This window comes from Megalops cyprinoides, chromosome 1 (assembly GCF_013368585.1).
Source record: "Megalops cyprinoides isolate fMegCyp1 chromosome 1, fMegCyp1.pri, whole genome shotgun sequence".
Lineage (NCBI taxonomy): Eukaryota > Metazoa > Chordata > Actinopteri > Elopiformes > Megalopidae > Megalops > Megalops cyprinoides.
This window is the reverse complement of record NC_050583.1, coordinates 73,712,719-73,730,069: the sequence shown is the minus strand read 5'-3', so window position 1 is coordinate 73,730,069 and position 17,351 is coordinate 73,712,719. Positions and strand designations below refer to the sequence as shown.

General features: G+C 37.3%; 1 protein-coding gene across 2 annotated transcripts in view; it reads right to left on the bottom strand.

Moving 5' to 3' along the window:
* Nucleotides 1-17,351, bottom strand: part of npepps (aminopeptidase puromycin sensitive) — a 124,174-nt gene that overhangs the window by 57,799 nt on the left and 49,024 nt on the right. For both annotated transcript variants that reach the window (XM_036523759.1, XM_036523766.1), the window contains exons 7-10: nt 8,926-9,022; nt 8,798-8,831; nt 6,419-6,533; nt 3,764-3,928 (exon numbers count right to left, since the gene is read on the bottom strand). In XM_036523759.1, coding sequence (XP_036379652.1) covers nt 3,764-3,928; nt 6,419-6,533; nt 8,798-8,831; nt 8,926-9,022 — 411 coding nt within the window. The remainder of the gene's footprint in view (nt 1-3,763; nt 3,929-6,418; nt 6,534-8,797; nt 8,832-8,925; nt 9,023-17,351) is intronic.

Genomic DNA, 17,351 nt, shown 5'->3' with positions numbered 1-17,351 from the left:
TCCCATTGATGACTCAGTGGTCATGGAAATTGCATGCTTTTATGTCTTTGACAATTACAAAGATTATGTTAAGAAAGGAAATTTTTTTGGCAGTGGTAGCCAGCCAGTTTCTGTGGTAACTAGCTAGTCTAGCATGTTATAAGGTGGTAAAAAAATAACTTTGGTAATGTTAACTAACATGATCCAATAAGTATTCATTTAAATTAAGAGGGAGGAAACTTAAGACACACATGCAGGAGATGGGGGTACAGCTTGCCTTAAATGAAGACAAGTGTCCTTTACTACCAGAATATGTGCATTCTGATCCAACACTTCAATGTTAGTTTCTCTCTGGAATCCTTGCCAGAAAGGTGGAATAAATTATGTGCTACTTTGGCAATTGTGCCAGCATTGTTGGGAATTAAACTGACTATTTGAAGATAAAATTTGAAAACGGTTTCTGTTTGACAAATATTTAATTTTGTATTTGTGTTCATCTCATAGCTTACGCAATTGTGAATAAAACACTGAACATTTACTTTTTTTAAACATGACATAATATTCTCTCTCAGGTCTGAAACAGGGAGGCTCAGCCTGAAGATGAAATTCACCAGCTGACACACCCCCATTGAGTAATGGTTCAATTAACACAACCAGTATACTCAGTTGAAGTGGCTACTATAACCTGCATACTGGTCATATGCACTCCCACATGTAGTTTTATTGTAACACAATATTTTAACATTGTCATTTAGAAGGGGAGACAGAAATGATGATTCAGTTGCCTTCTGACATTCCCTACAGTTGCTAGCTCCAGACAAGGCACAATACCGTGGAAAGAGCTAACTCTACCCTGGATGAGTCAGAGAGTGTCTTAGACCTCTTAAGAAAGTGGTCAGGACCCCTCAATGCAAAACATTACATTCTTGATTTAAGAATTAAGAATGCACACTCAGTGTTAGATAGCCATCTAAATTGCAGTCACGCAGGAAACATATTAAGAGTATTAGAACAACCTCACCGTGAGCAAGCTATGCTGTGTTCTGGTACCAATACGTCACCTGTACCTAGTTACATAAAGTGCGTTGCTAGCTATCTTGTGTAATGTGAGCTAGCTAGCTTGCAACAGACATGGCACAATTAGGAACCAAGTACATATATTGCTGGGTAGTTAGCTAGCAATCATTTTAATGGAACACCACTAGCCAGTCATCTTAAGTTAAATTCTGTGTTGTGAAGTTATTCTATTCCTAGTCTTGGAATATTCCCCCAGGCTGGAAAGGTAGCAGAAAAATCCTAGATCAGGTTGTCCAAGACTCCTTATTGTCATATGATCATGTTAAGAAAGATTTATGTGTACCGATTTACTGATAAATAAATAAACTTAGTACCATTTACTGCAATACACTGTGAGAAGTATTAATATTATAGCAAAATGATCAGTCCAATCATAATATAATGAAAATGTTTATAAGCAAAATTATTATCAGTGAAAAACCAGATCAAAACAAAAAACAAACACTTTGCCTTCATTACAGCATATTATCGGAGATACGGCAGTTTAAAAAGTTTGTAACAAAAGAGTGCAGGTTTTTGAATGGGGTAAAGTTAGAGCCATTTTTTTAAATAATAATAATAATTTAATAATAATAATGGACAACCACACTAATTACAATAACTTACATATTTACAAGACTGTTAAATAAATGCAGTTTTTTCATCAAAATAACTTTTGCAACTATTTTTCACTAAATTTACTGAAAGGAATATGGAGTTTCCAAAAACTAATGGTAGCATAAATAAAAAGAGAAAGGAAAAAACTAGAAAGGACTGCCTGCATGATCCCTGTGTCAAATATAACTGCTGAACAGGGGTTCTCAACAGAATAGAATAAAAATGGGAATGTGAGGTTGCCTCCACAAGGACAAAGCTATGAGGTTGATGAGAATCTCCACCTGTTCAAAGTATTTTGAAATTTTACTTTGGAAAAAAGATAAAACGGGCAGCATATGTGAAGTAAACAAATCAACTGGTATGACCTGAATGACAGCATGTCCACAGTTCAAATGAAAACTCAGGACCTAAATTTTGAGATGAAATTTTATCACATTCAGTTGTTTTATGGTCTCTTCTGTCATCTTTTGTTGATGGGAGAGTGAAAACCGAAGTGGAGACACCTCTCAACATTGACATAATTGCTTACAATGAACAAGTATTGTTGTCTTCTGTGTTCAACTTGGAAACAATTTTTCGGATACCAGTTTTCACTCAAACACAAGACACATTTTCTTGTGCTTGCAGTTTGAAAGCTTAGCTTGGATTGACAGTCCTCATAAAAACTTGAAACAGAATTTAACATAGTTAGCCTGCAGACTTCTCATGATCAAAAGTTTACCTATTTATGTTGCAGTTTCTGTCTGTGTTTACATCTACAACCATGTATAAATCAAACAAGGGGAACTGGCTGTTTTTAGGAACTCTGGGTAAAAGACATCTTTTCAATGTATTGTATGGAATTCCCTCCTTATGGCTCTTATTGTTGAAGTCATTGTCACTGTTATTGTCAACAGTGATGATGGTGATGAAAATACTTGATCACCTCAGTGGGATGAGGGCAGACATTCACTTATTGCAAGAGACACATCTCCCTGATTCACAGCAACTAAAATTGACAATTAAATGGATTAATCAAATTTCCTCTGTATGCTACAACTCAAAAAAGAGAAGTGTCTACATTAATTAATAAATACATCTCATGTCATAATACAATAGCTACAGCAGGTACAGAAGAACGCTATCATCAATGGAACTATTGGAAATTATACAATAATCATACCCCTTCAATCAGAACCCCTTCTCCATATTATATACTGTCCAAAATACAGTAGATACCACTCAATCTCTGCCAATTAGAGAATGGGGAAAAGTCCTAAATATCACTTTAGATTTCACCTAAGAAGAGAAGAAAAAGGATCAAAAATTGCAAAAGGTATAAAGTCCAATACGGCAAGAAAGATCCTATGTTTCTGGAAAAACATCTTGCAAAAACCATTCACCTTTTTGGTCACAGCATTTCATCCTCTCATTCTCTATGCTTACCTAGAGACCTTTCATCAATTGAACTGCCACCTAAGCAACAACTCATTTTAATCACATTAATTAGGCCTACCGCCTATAAAAATACTATTCAACTGAGAAAACAGCGATAAAATCAAATGAAATTATTCAATGAAATTCAGACACCAATCTTTAACTCCCTACATCTGCCAATGATCTAAATTCTGCCCTTTAACAATGCAAGAAGGGGGTGTGGTAGGATCCCTTTATCTTAATCACATTTTACAAAAGGAATACACACAACTTAATACAACAATAAAATACAACAATTTCATTGTACAGACCTTGTTTAACATACTTTTTAATAGAATGTAAACCTTAAAATCTGGACTTTGCTTTCATTGCTTCGTTGCTACTCAAGTGAGCAGTGGTCTAGAATATCTCTACTATTTGGCTAATGCACAACATTACCACCAGAAACGGCTAAAACACCAGAAAAAGGGATGGGAATTTGAAATTTAAAAAATGGCTTAATGAACAGATCTGTAGTTGGAGCTCAAGTTTCATACTGCTTTTTAAGATACATAGCATTAATAAAATAGAGTAAAAAATGTCATACATTCATCTGCAATCTAACAAAATAATATCTTTCACTGCACATCTGTTAAAAGTTTGCATGTGATTTTTCACCCGTATGGAAGTAAAACGGTTACAGTGTCAGGAGTACCTCAATGGGGTGACTATTGTCCAATGCATCCAGGTCCAAAGCTCGGGTGTAGTCAGCAGAAACAAACTGTGTCCAAATGTCATATTCAGGGAAACAGTGGTCCACGCACAGGTACTCAATCCAAGAAGCAAATCCCTCATTCAGCCAAAGGTGGGTCCACCATTCCTGTAGCCAGGGCATCACCCAAACAAACAAATCATTTTCATAGATCAAACATACCTTTAAAACAACATAACATTTTTTGAGATTCAAGTGGTAAAAAATGAAACTGACAGGAAAAAAAACATCAATCAAGAGGAAAAATGTATTGATGGCAATGCGTAGAATTAATCGTATCAGGCTTTTTACATAAAAAGGTACCAGTGCTACGCTCCCTACTTCTCTTAGGGGATGATTCAAACTCAATGTTTGCTTTCCAGGAAAGGCAAGTTTTCTTTGCAGCCCTGACTGCAGATGAAAATGCTGTCTTAATCCCTAGAGCCCAAAAGCCCCAAATTGTGGCCATATGAGCTTACCTCATTCTTCACTGAATAACACTCATTTTCCTACATAGAAACTTCCAGTTGGTTTAGTCATGTACCAGAGACTTGTCACTTTTAGTGTATCAAATATATCATCACCAAATGTAAAATTAGCTCTGCACTGCAAAGTCTGCCTATATTTTTGCATCACCAGTCTCTCTCTCATTTACCTCAAAAAGAACTCTGATTTATCTCCATTGAATATCCTGATCATTTCAGGTTGTAGAAACACTCTCCTTTTTGTACCAGAAACATTGATCTTACAAGTAAGTACAACTTATATCATAAAGTGAACTTTTATTAACATTGTAAATTTGAGCGTATTTTCACCTGCCACTCAACTGGTACTCATTATTACATTAGAAAGCAATGGAATAGCTATCTGACATGTTTTTTGTATGTATACAATCCAGACAATCTATACTAGAGTCTAACTGAGCTGACACATTTGCTTTTGGAGGAGCACTCAAGTAAATATTTTTTCAACAAGTGAAAATTATTTAACTGAAAATCATATCAAATTCCTCATGTGATGTGTCAGGGCATATGATAGCATTTTCCATCAGGTAAATTATTTCTGAACAAAATGATATATGGCATACGTGTATGGTTATAACAAATCCTGAGGAATCTGCCTAAAACTGAGGCAGTGAGATCTCAAAAATGGGACAGGATTCATAGGGTTGCTCCAGTTAATATTGTATATGTAAGTGAATTTGCATGGCTGTATTACATAAATCATTTCAATCAAATTATACTAAAATTTATATTAAAATACCAATAAAAAGGGGGTACTCTTTAGCTCCAAAACCTGGCTGTCAACCATCTTGGTATTGCTGTGGATCCAGACCTCTTTTAGCACACACATCACTAGCGGTTTTTTTTTTTTTTTTTAAGTATCAGTTTTAGCTTCTCAGGAATACTGACAATCCCTGACATTTGCTCCTTCAGACAGGTAACCTCTTTACTGTTTTTCCACATTTCCACTGTTTTCCAGGAGTCAAGTCATGGTATCAGCGATGGTAACCAACAACAACTAATACTACATTGCTATACCATCCACTCTAAGACACTCTAAGAAGGAGGGTTTCCACTCATAACCTGCTGGAGGCCAATATTCCATCCCCTGTCCACCTCCCTAGATGTGGAAAGAAACTATTCTGATGAACTGTTGAGATGAAATGATGATTACATATTTTGCCAATGTCATGTTTTCTATTATTATGTTCCAGGAGTCTCTCAACCACCTCTTCCAGGGTCAGAGAATAATTTTTTGAATATAATAAAAAGTTTTTACCCCAGTTGGCCTGGGGTCTGGAAAATGCACAATGTATGAGACATTGTGATGCTCTTGATTCTAACAATGTGCAGTAACAAATAAAAATGATTGATTGACTGAACGATTTACTGATTGATTTCCCATTTCAAAACAATGCTGAAAAACAAGCCCACACCTTTGTCATTTCAAGATTTGACTATTGTAATGCCTCACTGCCTAGGTGTCCACATGCTTGATGAAATGCCCTTCAGTAGGCACAAAATGCTGCTGCCCAAATTTTTACAAAGATTTAAAACTGAATCACAGTTACCTCTTGTCAACTCCTTTGGCTTCCAACAAGGTATGGCTGGGGCTGACTTAAAGCTGGTCCCCTTAACCCTTAAATTGGCACCTACCTAAATAATGGAGCCCTGTATAACCTCCCACAAATGGTTTAGTCACAGGGGAGTTGGCTATTCCAAATTTGAAAGCTCTGTACATAAGAGCACAAAGGCTTGGACCCGATTCATCATGTTTTTTGTAAAAAATTAGTCAAAGAATATTATGTAAATGTATATATTAATATATAACTCAGAGTCTGTATAATAGAACCATATTCACTGTACTATGCACTAATTCTGTGTTTACAGCAAAAACATCAAATTATTCATCATCTCTTGCCACCTAGACCCTTTGCACAGTTCCATGGAACAGGCCAAAACATTGACAACAGGGCACAGACTGATTTCTGACATCTCTTACTCCCGTCCCAAAGGCGGCACACAGGCTTCTATCAGGTATGTAAACTCTTAAATAGGCTTGTGTCCTGCAGGAATATTTGCCTTTGGCAGAAGGATATCCAGGTGAGGGGCTTACCATGGTAACCAGGTTGCCGAACCACTGGTGTGCTAGCTCATGTCCTACCACCAGTGCCACCCACTGACGTGAAGAGGAGCAGGAGTTTTTGGGGTCAATGAGCAGAGCAGTCTCCCTAGAATGAAACACAAAATTCTTTACTACTGCACTATTCACAGCTTGCTCTGTGAACACAACATATACACTCAAATACGCACAACCAAACACACAAACATGTGTAAGAGTACATTTTGAAAACCATACCATTCTCAGCTGTAACTAGGATTGCAGGTGTGGGGGGGGGGGGGGTGTGGGGGGGGGGGGGGGGGGGGGGGGGTCTCTGGTAAATTTCAAAATTTTCCATGTAAATTTTCAGTCAGAATTTTGTCTCTGCAGCTCTGGGAATTTATCTCATTTATTTTCATTTATTCATATTTATTTATTCATTTATTTATCTCACTTTATTTATCTTTTTTAATCCCATACATGCAACCAAATTTGCTATTTGTTGGAACATACATTGTTTTACTCAGAGTTCTATGAATAAACGTGTCCTGAGCTCTCACATTGCATGGTTTTGGTCTGACCACCGGATCTCCCGAAAGACTCCACTTCCTTCACAATGACCAATCTAAAGAACTTCCTTTAATAACATGCACACTGGGAGAACAAAAGCATCCAACTATCTACCTGGTACATTTTTATTATTATGGGAAGGTGTGTACTACAGAGCAGTGCTTCCCAAACCTCTCCTTGAGGACCCCTTGTCCTGCATGTTTTAGATCTCTCCCTGCTCCAACACAGCTGATTTAATGATAATGATAATTTGATTGAATGATCAGTTTGTTATTAAGCAGCTTCAGGAGTTCATAACAAGTTGATCATTTGAATCAGCTGTGTGGGAGCTGGGATGAGATCTAAAACATGCAGGACAAGGGGTCCTCCAGGAGTGGTTTGGGAAACCCTGCTATAGAGAATTGATAGTCTCTTTACAGTTTGATGTTCATAATTGCTAATAAACTTAGCATTACAAGTAGTACAAGTACACTACACACTTAGGCTGATGTTACTGTAAGCAACATGCACACAACCAAACTTTACCATTATACAAAGCGATTCAAAAGCATTTCAAATATGTTCAAATACAAGTTGCATGGAATACCAGCGCTTCCCCAATGAAAAGTGAACAATATCTGAGCGTTGACTGTTGCATGAAACTAGTAGCATGAAGGGGGTGTTGCACAATGCTGTAGGTACAAGTGATAAAAGTTATGCAAAAGCCATATATTTCAGCATATGCAGAGAATATTCTGAGAAGTTTACAGTCATTGCTTCGAAAGGGTTACTACATGCACACAAATGTAATATCATACCTTATATTTATTGTCAATATTAATAATTCATCAAAATTTCTATTACAGAACAATTTAATTGCCATCAGATATGTGGAGGCATTCTACCTCAGCCAACGGAGATGGAAAGAGAGTGTAAGACAGTAATTTGCAATCACTGAGCAACATCATTTGTTAACAATGCCACAAAGATGCTGCACAACTATACCAAATGCAACAAGTTCTTTCAAATATGCTATGCTTTATATATTTATTTTACCTGAATTTGATTTCAAACATTTTCATTTTGGTGTATAATGAAGATGTTACCTCATAACAACGGCAAAAAATTTAAGGATATGAAACAAATGAATGTTTAAAAAAGTGTTACCAAATTCAAAGATATAATCAAAAAAGCTTTTAAAGCCTGTTTTTATTTGTCCTGAAGAGTATATTTCAATTGATGGTAAAAGCAATAAAAGGCTCAGAAAGAAAAATCAGTTACTATGCAAAAAAACCTAACAATCCCCATAAAATCCTGTTAATCCCTATTAATTCCCATAAATTCCCATTTCCTTTGGAAAATTTCCCATTTTGAAAATTCCCAGAATTTAACAACTTTAGCTGTAATACAAAAGTCTTTTACACACACACATGCACACACACTTACATGACACTGCATTGTACTTTGAATTAAGTGATTGTATAAAATTGATGGAATAATGTATTACAAAAACTATGTAGGCAAAACAGGTAAAAGCAACCTGGAAGCTTTCTTGCACTCTATATACAGCAACAGGTTTACAATGGGAAGAACAGAAAATGTTGAACTATACAGGAATTCACTGCAATGTGCTGCACTGACTCAAGATGCATAAACTTTGTAATGTTTCACACATTGCTAATCCTTTCCTTTTCCGGATTTACCAATTCTGCCAACACCAAACTGACAATTTCCCTCCACAGCTGGTATTGTACATGTATACAGAATCTAACGCACAGGATCATCCACTTCTACTAGAATAAAAATCCCCAGATAAAGTGCTGTTGTTTCTGACTACATGCTTACCTGTAGGTAACAAGGCCCCAGTTCTCCATAGCACCTAATAAGAAATAAAATAAGTCATATATGAGGAAAATGCCTCAATTAGGGTAGTTATTAGGATTTTATTTTAAAACTAAGGTTTACATACTGACCAGCAGCAAAATCAGCAATAGCTATGAGATCTATTTTAGGCAGTGGATATGGAACATTGAAGTAGTCTTTGTAGAAAGGTAAAGTCTTTGTTGCAACCTGGGGGGAAAAGAGGAAATTATAATTAATTAACTGATTTCAGGAGTTCTATACATGGATGAAATGACTGTTGACTGTATGTACAATCATGCATCGCAAGTACCCCACCGCTTCATTTGCTTTAATCTCTGAGAGTGTCAGGTATCAACCAAGAGGTTCCAATATCCTGGTTTTAGCTTGTAAAGCTTAGTATAAATGATTTATATACTCTATATACACACTAAATGACATGTTTATATTAATTGTTATCATTAAGCATTAAATAGAGTTCTCCTGGGTTACCCCCATGTCCTGAAATACAACGGCAGCCTCCCACCCACCCCTTCTCAGTACTTGCTCTGACACTGGTGGAATGAGCTTCCTGCTGGATTCATACAACAGACTCCCTGGGTGCCTTCAAGAGAAAGCTGATAACTCAGCTTTTCAACCTCTATCTCTAGTCTACCTTCCTCTATCTATCCAATCTATCCATATTTTCTATTACACTACACTAGTTTCTATTACACTACACTAGTTTAGCACTTAACTCTATATCTTAATGATCTCTTGTAATACTTCTTGATAACTACTAGCACAGTGATGCACATTTGGAAGTCACTCAGGGTAAGAGCATCTGCTAAATGACATAATGTAAATTTAAATGTAAAGAGTGTAGAGTTAAATAATCAAGTCAATCATTTACTTGCACACTGATATTCAGATGTTTAATCCCAATATTCAACTATTACAAATATGACATGAGTCAAGTAAACACATTATTTTGATAACCGGCTCATTCAGATTATGGTTATGAGAAACCTAAATAAGTCCTCCATAACCTAAAGAGGATTGAGAGGGTTATTCCTCTATTCAATGGAATATTAATTAATGTAAACACCTTATTTGGAATATTTCTCCTATAAATTTACATATTTACATATTCAATGTTTTGCATGGAATCATAATCATAATTCACTCACTGGCTAACTGCCATGGCTAATGAAAAGCTTGCAGTCTTGGAGCAATTATGAGAAAATTTTTCACAATATTCTACACAGTAAGAAAACAAGTGCAAAAGTGAACATCATCTGAGCCATTTTCCCAAATAAGATAACCCGTGGGAAACCTCATGGCTGTCCTTTGCAGAGCTTATCTGGGACACTCTTGCCATGGATGTAGGAATAATGCCTGTGGTTGTATTTTATGGTCCATTTAAACATCTTACTGGGAATATGATCAGGTTCAGGGTAAGAATGATGACACACACTAATATGTACATGCAAATACAGGCATGAATAGTAGTCTTAGACAAGACTACTTCATGGGTGGAAAAAACTAGAATGTGCTCAATTTGAAAAACTTGAAACCTCCATAATGTTAGGCAGTACTGCTACCCATTTGCACCACTGTACTGCCCCCACTACATATATGTCAAGCTTAAACATAAGCAGTGCCATAAAATGCAGTGTGCCTTCCTGGGACATTGCAATGAGAAGTGCCAAGGCTGTTGGAGGAGTGCAATTTTTGGGTATTTGAAAAAATCCAAAATCATGGGAAAATGGCAGAGAACATACCATATTAGCTGAATATAATAAAATGTCCCTGATTAGGAAAGGACCCCCCATTTTTAACACCTTTTTTGACTTTTTGAACATCAAATATTATTCATTAAAAGAAATCATTTCATTTGATTCCAACCAGGCTTCTAAATAGCTTCATACCCCAGGCTGTGAAGATCATGAACACTCTTGTCCCCCCCCCCCCCCCCCCCCCCCCTCACTGAACCATTAATCCCCCCATAGGACCAGACAGACACTATTCTCCACTAGTGCAATCCATTTCATGCTGCACCTGGCACTTTTTGTACAGACAAAAAAAAAATCATTTATTGACAGTACATGCATAAAGAAATGCCGTCATAGAGTCATGCTGCTATTCCCCTCCAAATGTTTACAAAACTGAGTGTATTGTTTATGGATATATGTTGTTTTAAGTCTCTTCGTAATTTATATACACTGTTGATATAAATTACAAAGTCTACTGGGATTTCTAATACCCAGTTTAAACATAATAAATGTTTAAACCTGTTTTTCAGTATAGCACCCCAAACTGGCCAAATTTCACTAAACTTGCTGTGTGGCACCCAGGCCTAATTGTAAGCATGTGTATCGACTTTTATGCCAATGAACAAAAGCATTGCAGAGATATGGCCACTCTTCCTTAACAAGCTGGTGAGCATCCTAAACACCACCTCCCATCCTCTCCATGACAGGCTTGTGAAGATGAAGAGCACCTTCAGTGGCAGGCTGATCTCCCCCAAATGTTCCACTGAGAGGCACAGAAGGTCTTTTCTGCCTGCAGCCATCAAACTATACAACTCTTCCCCTCTCTGCTGCAACATGGGATTGACTGGCACCTGATGCCCTGTGCTGTTCCCCCCCACACACATAATTTTTGCACATGGGACAATAACTGTTCTCTAGCTATCTGGTCAGGATTTGCACTATACAGTTATCATTGTTATGCACATTGTACAACAATAACTGTTTTTCTACTGCACTTCATAATGTATAATAGCAATAACCTTACTCTTGTTTATTCTTATTTCATAATTTATTATATACTATGTATATAATCATAGCACAAGCATGATAACTTCTCCATCTCACTATTCTCATTTATTTATTATATGACAGCTACTGCACAACGCATAATTGCACAAACATCTTTCTATTTGTTGTATTTTATGCCTCTCTATTTATTTTATTCAATTTATTCTTTTGTTGTTTTTGATGTGTGCTGGACGGTGCAGTTGTGACACTCAAATTTCCTTTGGGATTAATAAAGTATTTCTTATTCTTATTCTTATTCTTATGGTGACTTCACAGGTGAATTTGTGAGTACACTGCGGCCACATTGTTCAACCTGGCAACTATCCTTTAACAACTGTTAAAGACAATGGTCCAAAGAGGTAATACACAAAACCTCATTGTGCCATAACTCTAGGAGGAGGCGGTTAAATGTGTTTTTGACAAAATCAAGGATGGATGAAACACAAAATGGCTGATGTGGAGGTTTCATAAGTTCCCATGTAGGATCCTTAACTTTGATGAAGCACAAGAAATTTAGCTGAGATATCTGCTTTTCTGCCAGAGTAATGGGTATTTTAATGATTTTAATGGTATAGCGCCCCCAAATTTCATAAAACCTGGTGCATACCCAGTGTTGCTAATACCAAAAAGTGTACCAAGTTTGGCATCACTCCAACAAAGCATTGCTGAGATATGACTCACTTCCTGTTTTGTTGTCTTCACTATGGAATTTCATTGGATGACAGCGGCCGTATCGTTTGCCCTAGTTAAAGTCTTTGAATAACTTTTGGTCACACTCATCTGTAGATGATACGTACCAAATTTGGTGGTGATAGGATCAACGGCCTAGGACTAGTTCACAAAAGTAGGTTTTTCGAAAAATTCAAAATGGCTGAAAATCCAATACGGCAGACTAACGCCATATTGCATTCAAATTGTCATGACCCAAGGATTCATGGGAAAAAAGATCACAACTGTAGGACAAACGGTTCAAAAGTTATAAGCAAAAATGTACCTTGAAGTTTGGCCTGTTAGTGGCGCTACAGAGATGGGTAGATTGACCCCAAATTTGAGGCCTAGATACTTTGGACTGTCCTCTATCAATGTGCCAAATTTCATAAAGGGGTTCTATGGGCTGCCATAGACTCCCAGAGGAGAAAGTATAATAGTGAACAATTCTAACAATTACAATAGGTGCCTAGCACCTTCGGTGCTTGGCCCCTAATTAATCATTTGAGTGGCATTTGCACAATCACAGAAAACAGAACATAGAAACCCAGGACTGGTCTAATGGATCTCTACAATGGGAAAATAAATGGCAAAGCAAACACACAGGTCATCAAAATGATGAAAAAAGTCATTTTTATGTTTTAATTTAGTTAAAATATACCATATCCAGATAAGTAGAAATTTAATGTGGGCTTAAAGACTTGTGACTAACTTGCTTGACCAGGGAAGTGAGAAAAAAAATCTTAATGTTAAACCCTGAAAGAATAATTGAACTGTCAGTCTGTCAACTTTCAGTCATTTATCAACAACAATTAACTAAGAAAACCACTTTGTTTTGTATTTTTCTTATCCATTTTCTTAGCCATTCCCAGTGGTGTAGGGTACATGATATGCAGGTCTACGCCATATACCCACTAATAAAGCTCAAGGATTTCCGTATACCGTACAAGGATACATATCAACATAGTTTTGAGACAGAATTTTCACAAGCTAACTTTTCGCAAACACTGTATTGGGAGACAGCAAACTGTGCAAACATCGCTGAATATGAAAAAAAGACTTTCATATCGCCCGATCAGACAGCCCTCCCCCCATTCCCCATCCCTCAATCACCCTGAGCACCAACGATCTAGTGATGGGAATTCCGCCTCTTTTTAATGAGCCAGATCATTTGGCTCAGCTCAGCAATAAGAGCCAGCTCTTTCGGCTCCCAAACGGCTCTTCATTTAGTATCACTTCTGGCTTTTATAATTCAGCCAAATTTAGCAATGTTTTGACCTATGATTGGTATGTGTGCACATATATCACTTAAATTATTCAATATAATTATACTAAACCTTGTAATTTCCAGAATACCATTAATTTACATTATATCTGGTATAAAAACATTAATTTCAAAACATCAAACACTAATACACATGTGTATCAAACAGTTTATTGAACGGTTAATTTCTCCTCACGGTCCTCTAGCTGTCCGTTCTGTAGGCCTATGTGTGCTCAAAAAAACTCTGGTGTTCCTACACAGTTCTGCTATCGCTCTGCCATGGATGCAAGGAGGCAAAGCAAAGTTTTGATGCCAGAGTACAAACACATCTGGAAAGCTCTGTAGTCTGGATACCCCCCCTTACCCCCACCCCCACGGACACTATGCTACTTTAAACATGTAATGTTGCTTGAAATAAATAGGTTTCATTCTCTGAAAATACATACCCAGTTCTTTGGAATGACCTCAGCTGTGTGTGAATGCATGTACAGTATGCATTGGTGATTAAGGTGGTAGTTATGGGGTTGCTGGGTGTTGCGCTGGGCTGTGCATGTGAGTGGAGGGAGGGGGTGGAGGGAATCATCACAGTATACCCACTACTAGACTACACCACTGGCCATTCCTACACACTTTCACCAGGAATACAAGCAGTAACTTTGTCAGGTCGCTAGGTGCGGGATGGGGTTACAATATTTCCAGCTGTGCTGAGCACACGCTCTGAGGAACAACTCATAGCACATATGCAAAAACACTTCCTTACAACTTTTGCCATTGAGAATTAACTTCTCTCATCGTGAGTCTAAAACACCAATGGATCCTCCTCTCCACTCTCCCTCAATCATTGGCTCTTGTCCATATGCTGCTACTTCCATGTCAGCTCAGACAGGGATGTAATTGTAAAAAAGAGAGCAAACTCAACCAACTGAGGCAACAGCACAGTTTTATAATGGAATAAATAATGGAAACACCAAATGAAAAAGGACTACTTATTTTAAACTAAATCACAATTAAAAATTAGTCTACAACATGCTATAAAAGACAAAAAACAAAATCAAAACCTTAATAGTTCTGTTTCTAAAGCAACATGAGAAGTATTTTGAAGATGGTAAAATGCGCCCTAACTGCAGCTGCCACAGTCACAAAGACAGAAAAATAAGAATTGCATTTTAGTTTATTCTGTCTTTCAAATGACCAACTCCAGGCCGCATCATCTAGTGGACAAACCTGGTTTTTCAATATAAATGGATGTTTTCAAAGAATGAGACCACAAAACCTAAATGTAATGTCCTTGACAGGAAAAACAACTACTACAGATTTGGACCCAAACAATCTGCTGATTTTTTAAAGGAAATGGCAGAAACAAAGACGCCTGACTTGGTCAAAAATAATTTACTTATACAGTGCTATGTGATATTTAATGAACCCTTCATGGGATGGCCTTTATTTTTGCAAAATGCAAGTCAGTGTTTTATACCTCAGTTTTCTATAACAATAGCCTAAATAACAGAGACACAGAAAAAATAAGGTATATTTTCATTATTTACTTTACAAAATATGTAATGTGTATTACGGCTCGACCGATATGTTTTATTAGTAATCAAGGAGACCAATAATCGATATTTGGGACCGATATACATTTGCAGTAAAAACTCCAATACAAAACTTTGTTGAAATGCCTTTAAGCATATGTTTAATTAAAAGAGAACTTTTCAACATTATCTTAAAACAAAAAGTGCAGGGAGCTCCCAGCAGTGAACTGAAAATGTTGCTAAATAAATAAATAAACAAAACAGCTCCCTGAAATTTTATAAAATAAGTCAGAGACAGCTTCAGGACACATTTCAGTAACGTTACTAGTAGTCATGGGTTGAGACTGAGAGTATGATCGTCCCTGGTAAGTGACGTGCAAGAAATAGCGTTATAGCCCATCAATTTTTTTGCTAGTCAGCTGTAAGGCTGGGCGTTATATAGACTTTTTAAGGTATATCAATATATTTTTAAACAAGATATACGATGAGACAATACAGTTCATATCGATATAGCTTGATGTTGCATTACATAACCCGTTTAATAAGTTCCAGTGTCCAGTCTCCAGTCCAGTCTTTATAGGCTATTACTCGTGAAAATGCTGAATATCAGATCCCATAAGCGGCCAGGCCGATAATCGGGCGACCCCCCTTGCTTGCAGAAATAAGAGAATCTTTCAATTCAATGACTTGCCTCCTCTTTTAGTAGAGGTGACTTCAACCAAATTTCTTCTGTAACTACTAATTATTCTCTCATATCTGTCTTGCATGAACAGCCCCCTTCAGGTGTTGCCATGAAATGAAGTCCAACTTTAACTTGGCTAATCCAATTGATTTTCTGGAATGCTTAGAATCATTATCTTGCTGCAGCACCCATTTTAGGCACAACTTCAACTCACGAATGGATGACCTGACAGTCTTTGGAATATTTTGGTATATCTCTGAATTCATTGTGCCCTCAATGATAGTAAGTTGCCCAGGCACAGAAGCAGAAAAGCAGCCCCAAACCATGACACTCCCACCACCATACCTGACAGCTAGGAACAGGTTATTTTGGTGGTGGGCAGTGTTAGGTTTTTGACAAATCGCATTTCTGGTTGTACTCAAAACGATCACTTTTAGACTCATCTGTCCAAAGAACATTCTTCCAGAAGTCTACAGGATCATCAAGGTGGTCTTTCGCAAACATTAGACAAAGCAGCAATGCTCTTTTTCAGAGTAAAGGTTTCTTCCTGGCTACCCCCAATGAATTCGATTTTCTAAGCAGCTTCTACAGACAAGACTACTGTACTCCTCCCTACCCCCTATATTCAGCCATGTCTCTGCAATACACAGAATGTCACAGCCTCTATTTAACACAAAAAACTTTCATTCCAAAATCTTCTTTTTTTGCAACATCTACTATTCAAAGGCACCTCAATATGTTGACAGCACTGTCCTATTCTCTCTTCTCCCCTGTCCTCACTCCTGCTTGCACTAAGCCTCTTAATTATATACTTTATTAGATATGCTGACATTGCTATTATTAAAAGAATCCCTGACACCTGCCACCTGGAAAGTCTGCATTGACTTTTTAGCCCCATTCAACCTTCTTGCCCCTTTACCCCTAGTTTTAATATTCATCAACTACTCTATGCATGTGCTGGCTGAATGAATCGGTGACCCTCCGGTTCAAGTGTAACCTTATTGGTACAGGTCTTATTTGTTCCACAAGGAGGCACAGTGCTCCATAAACCTCATCAGCTCTCTCATACACCAGCCCCTCACTAAATTTAAGTCTAAAATCTTGCTTGAAATAATTGTAATTTGTCATTTCTAGAGTAATTTCCTCCTCACAATGTGCACAGCATTTCCTGTGACTTTGGCCTTTAGTATCCAACTATTCATCCTGGCAGCTCTAAAGACTTGTCCCTCCCTTTTGCAACATGCACACAAGGGGAAACCAGTGGAACACTGAATTCAATTTTACACTAGAGGACAGCAAGTTGGATCTAGAATTGAAGAATCTTGCTCTTCAGGAGCACAAGTTGCTGGCAAAGAACAAATGAATTAATGGTAGATGTCTCCACCCAGAAAGGCACTCATCCTAGAAGTCATACTGCATAGGCTGCATTTTTAACTCCATAACTTTTAACTCCCCTAAAGTATCTAACTTTCCCTGCAGTTATTTGGTGTACCACCTAGACAGATATACAAAAGGTGAATTTTCACCCGGTATTATCCACATATGAGCAGCCTTG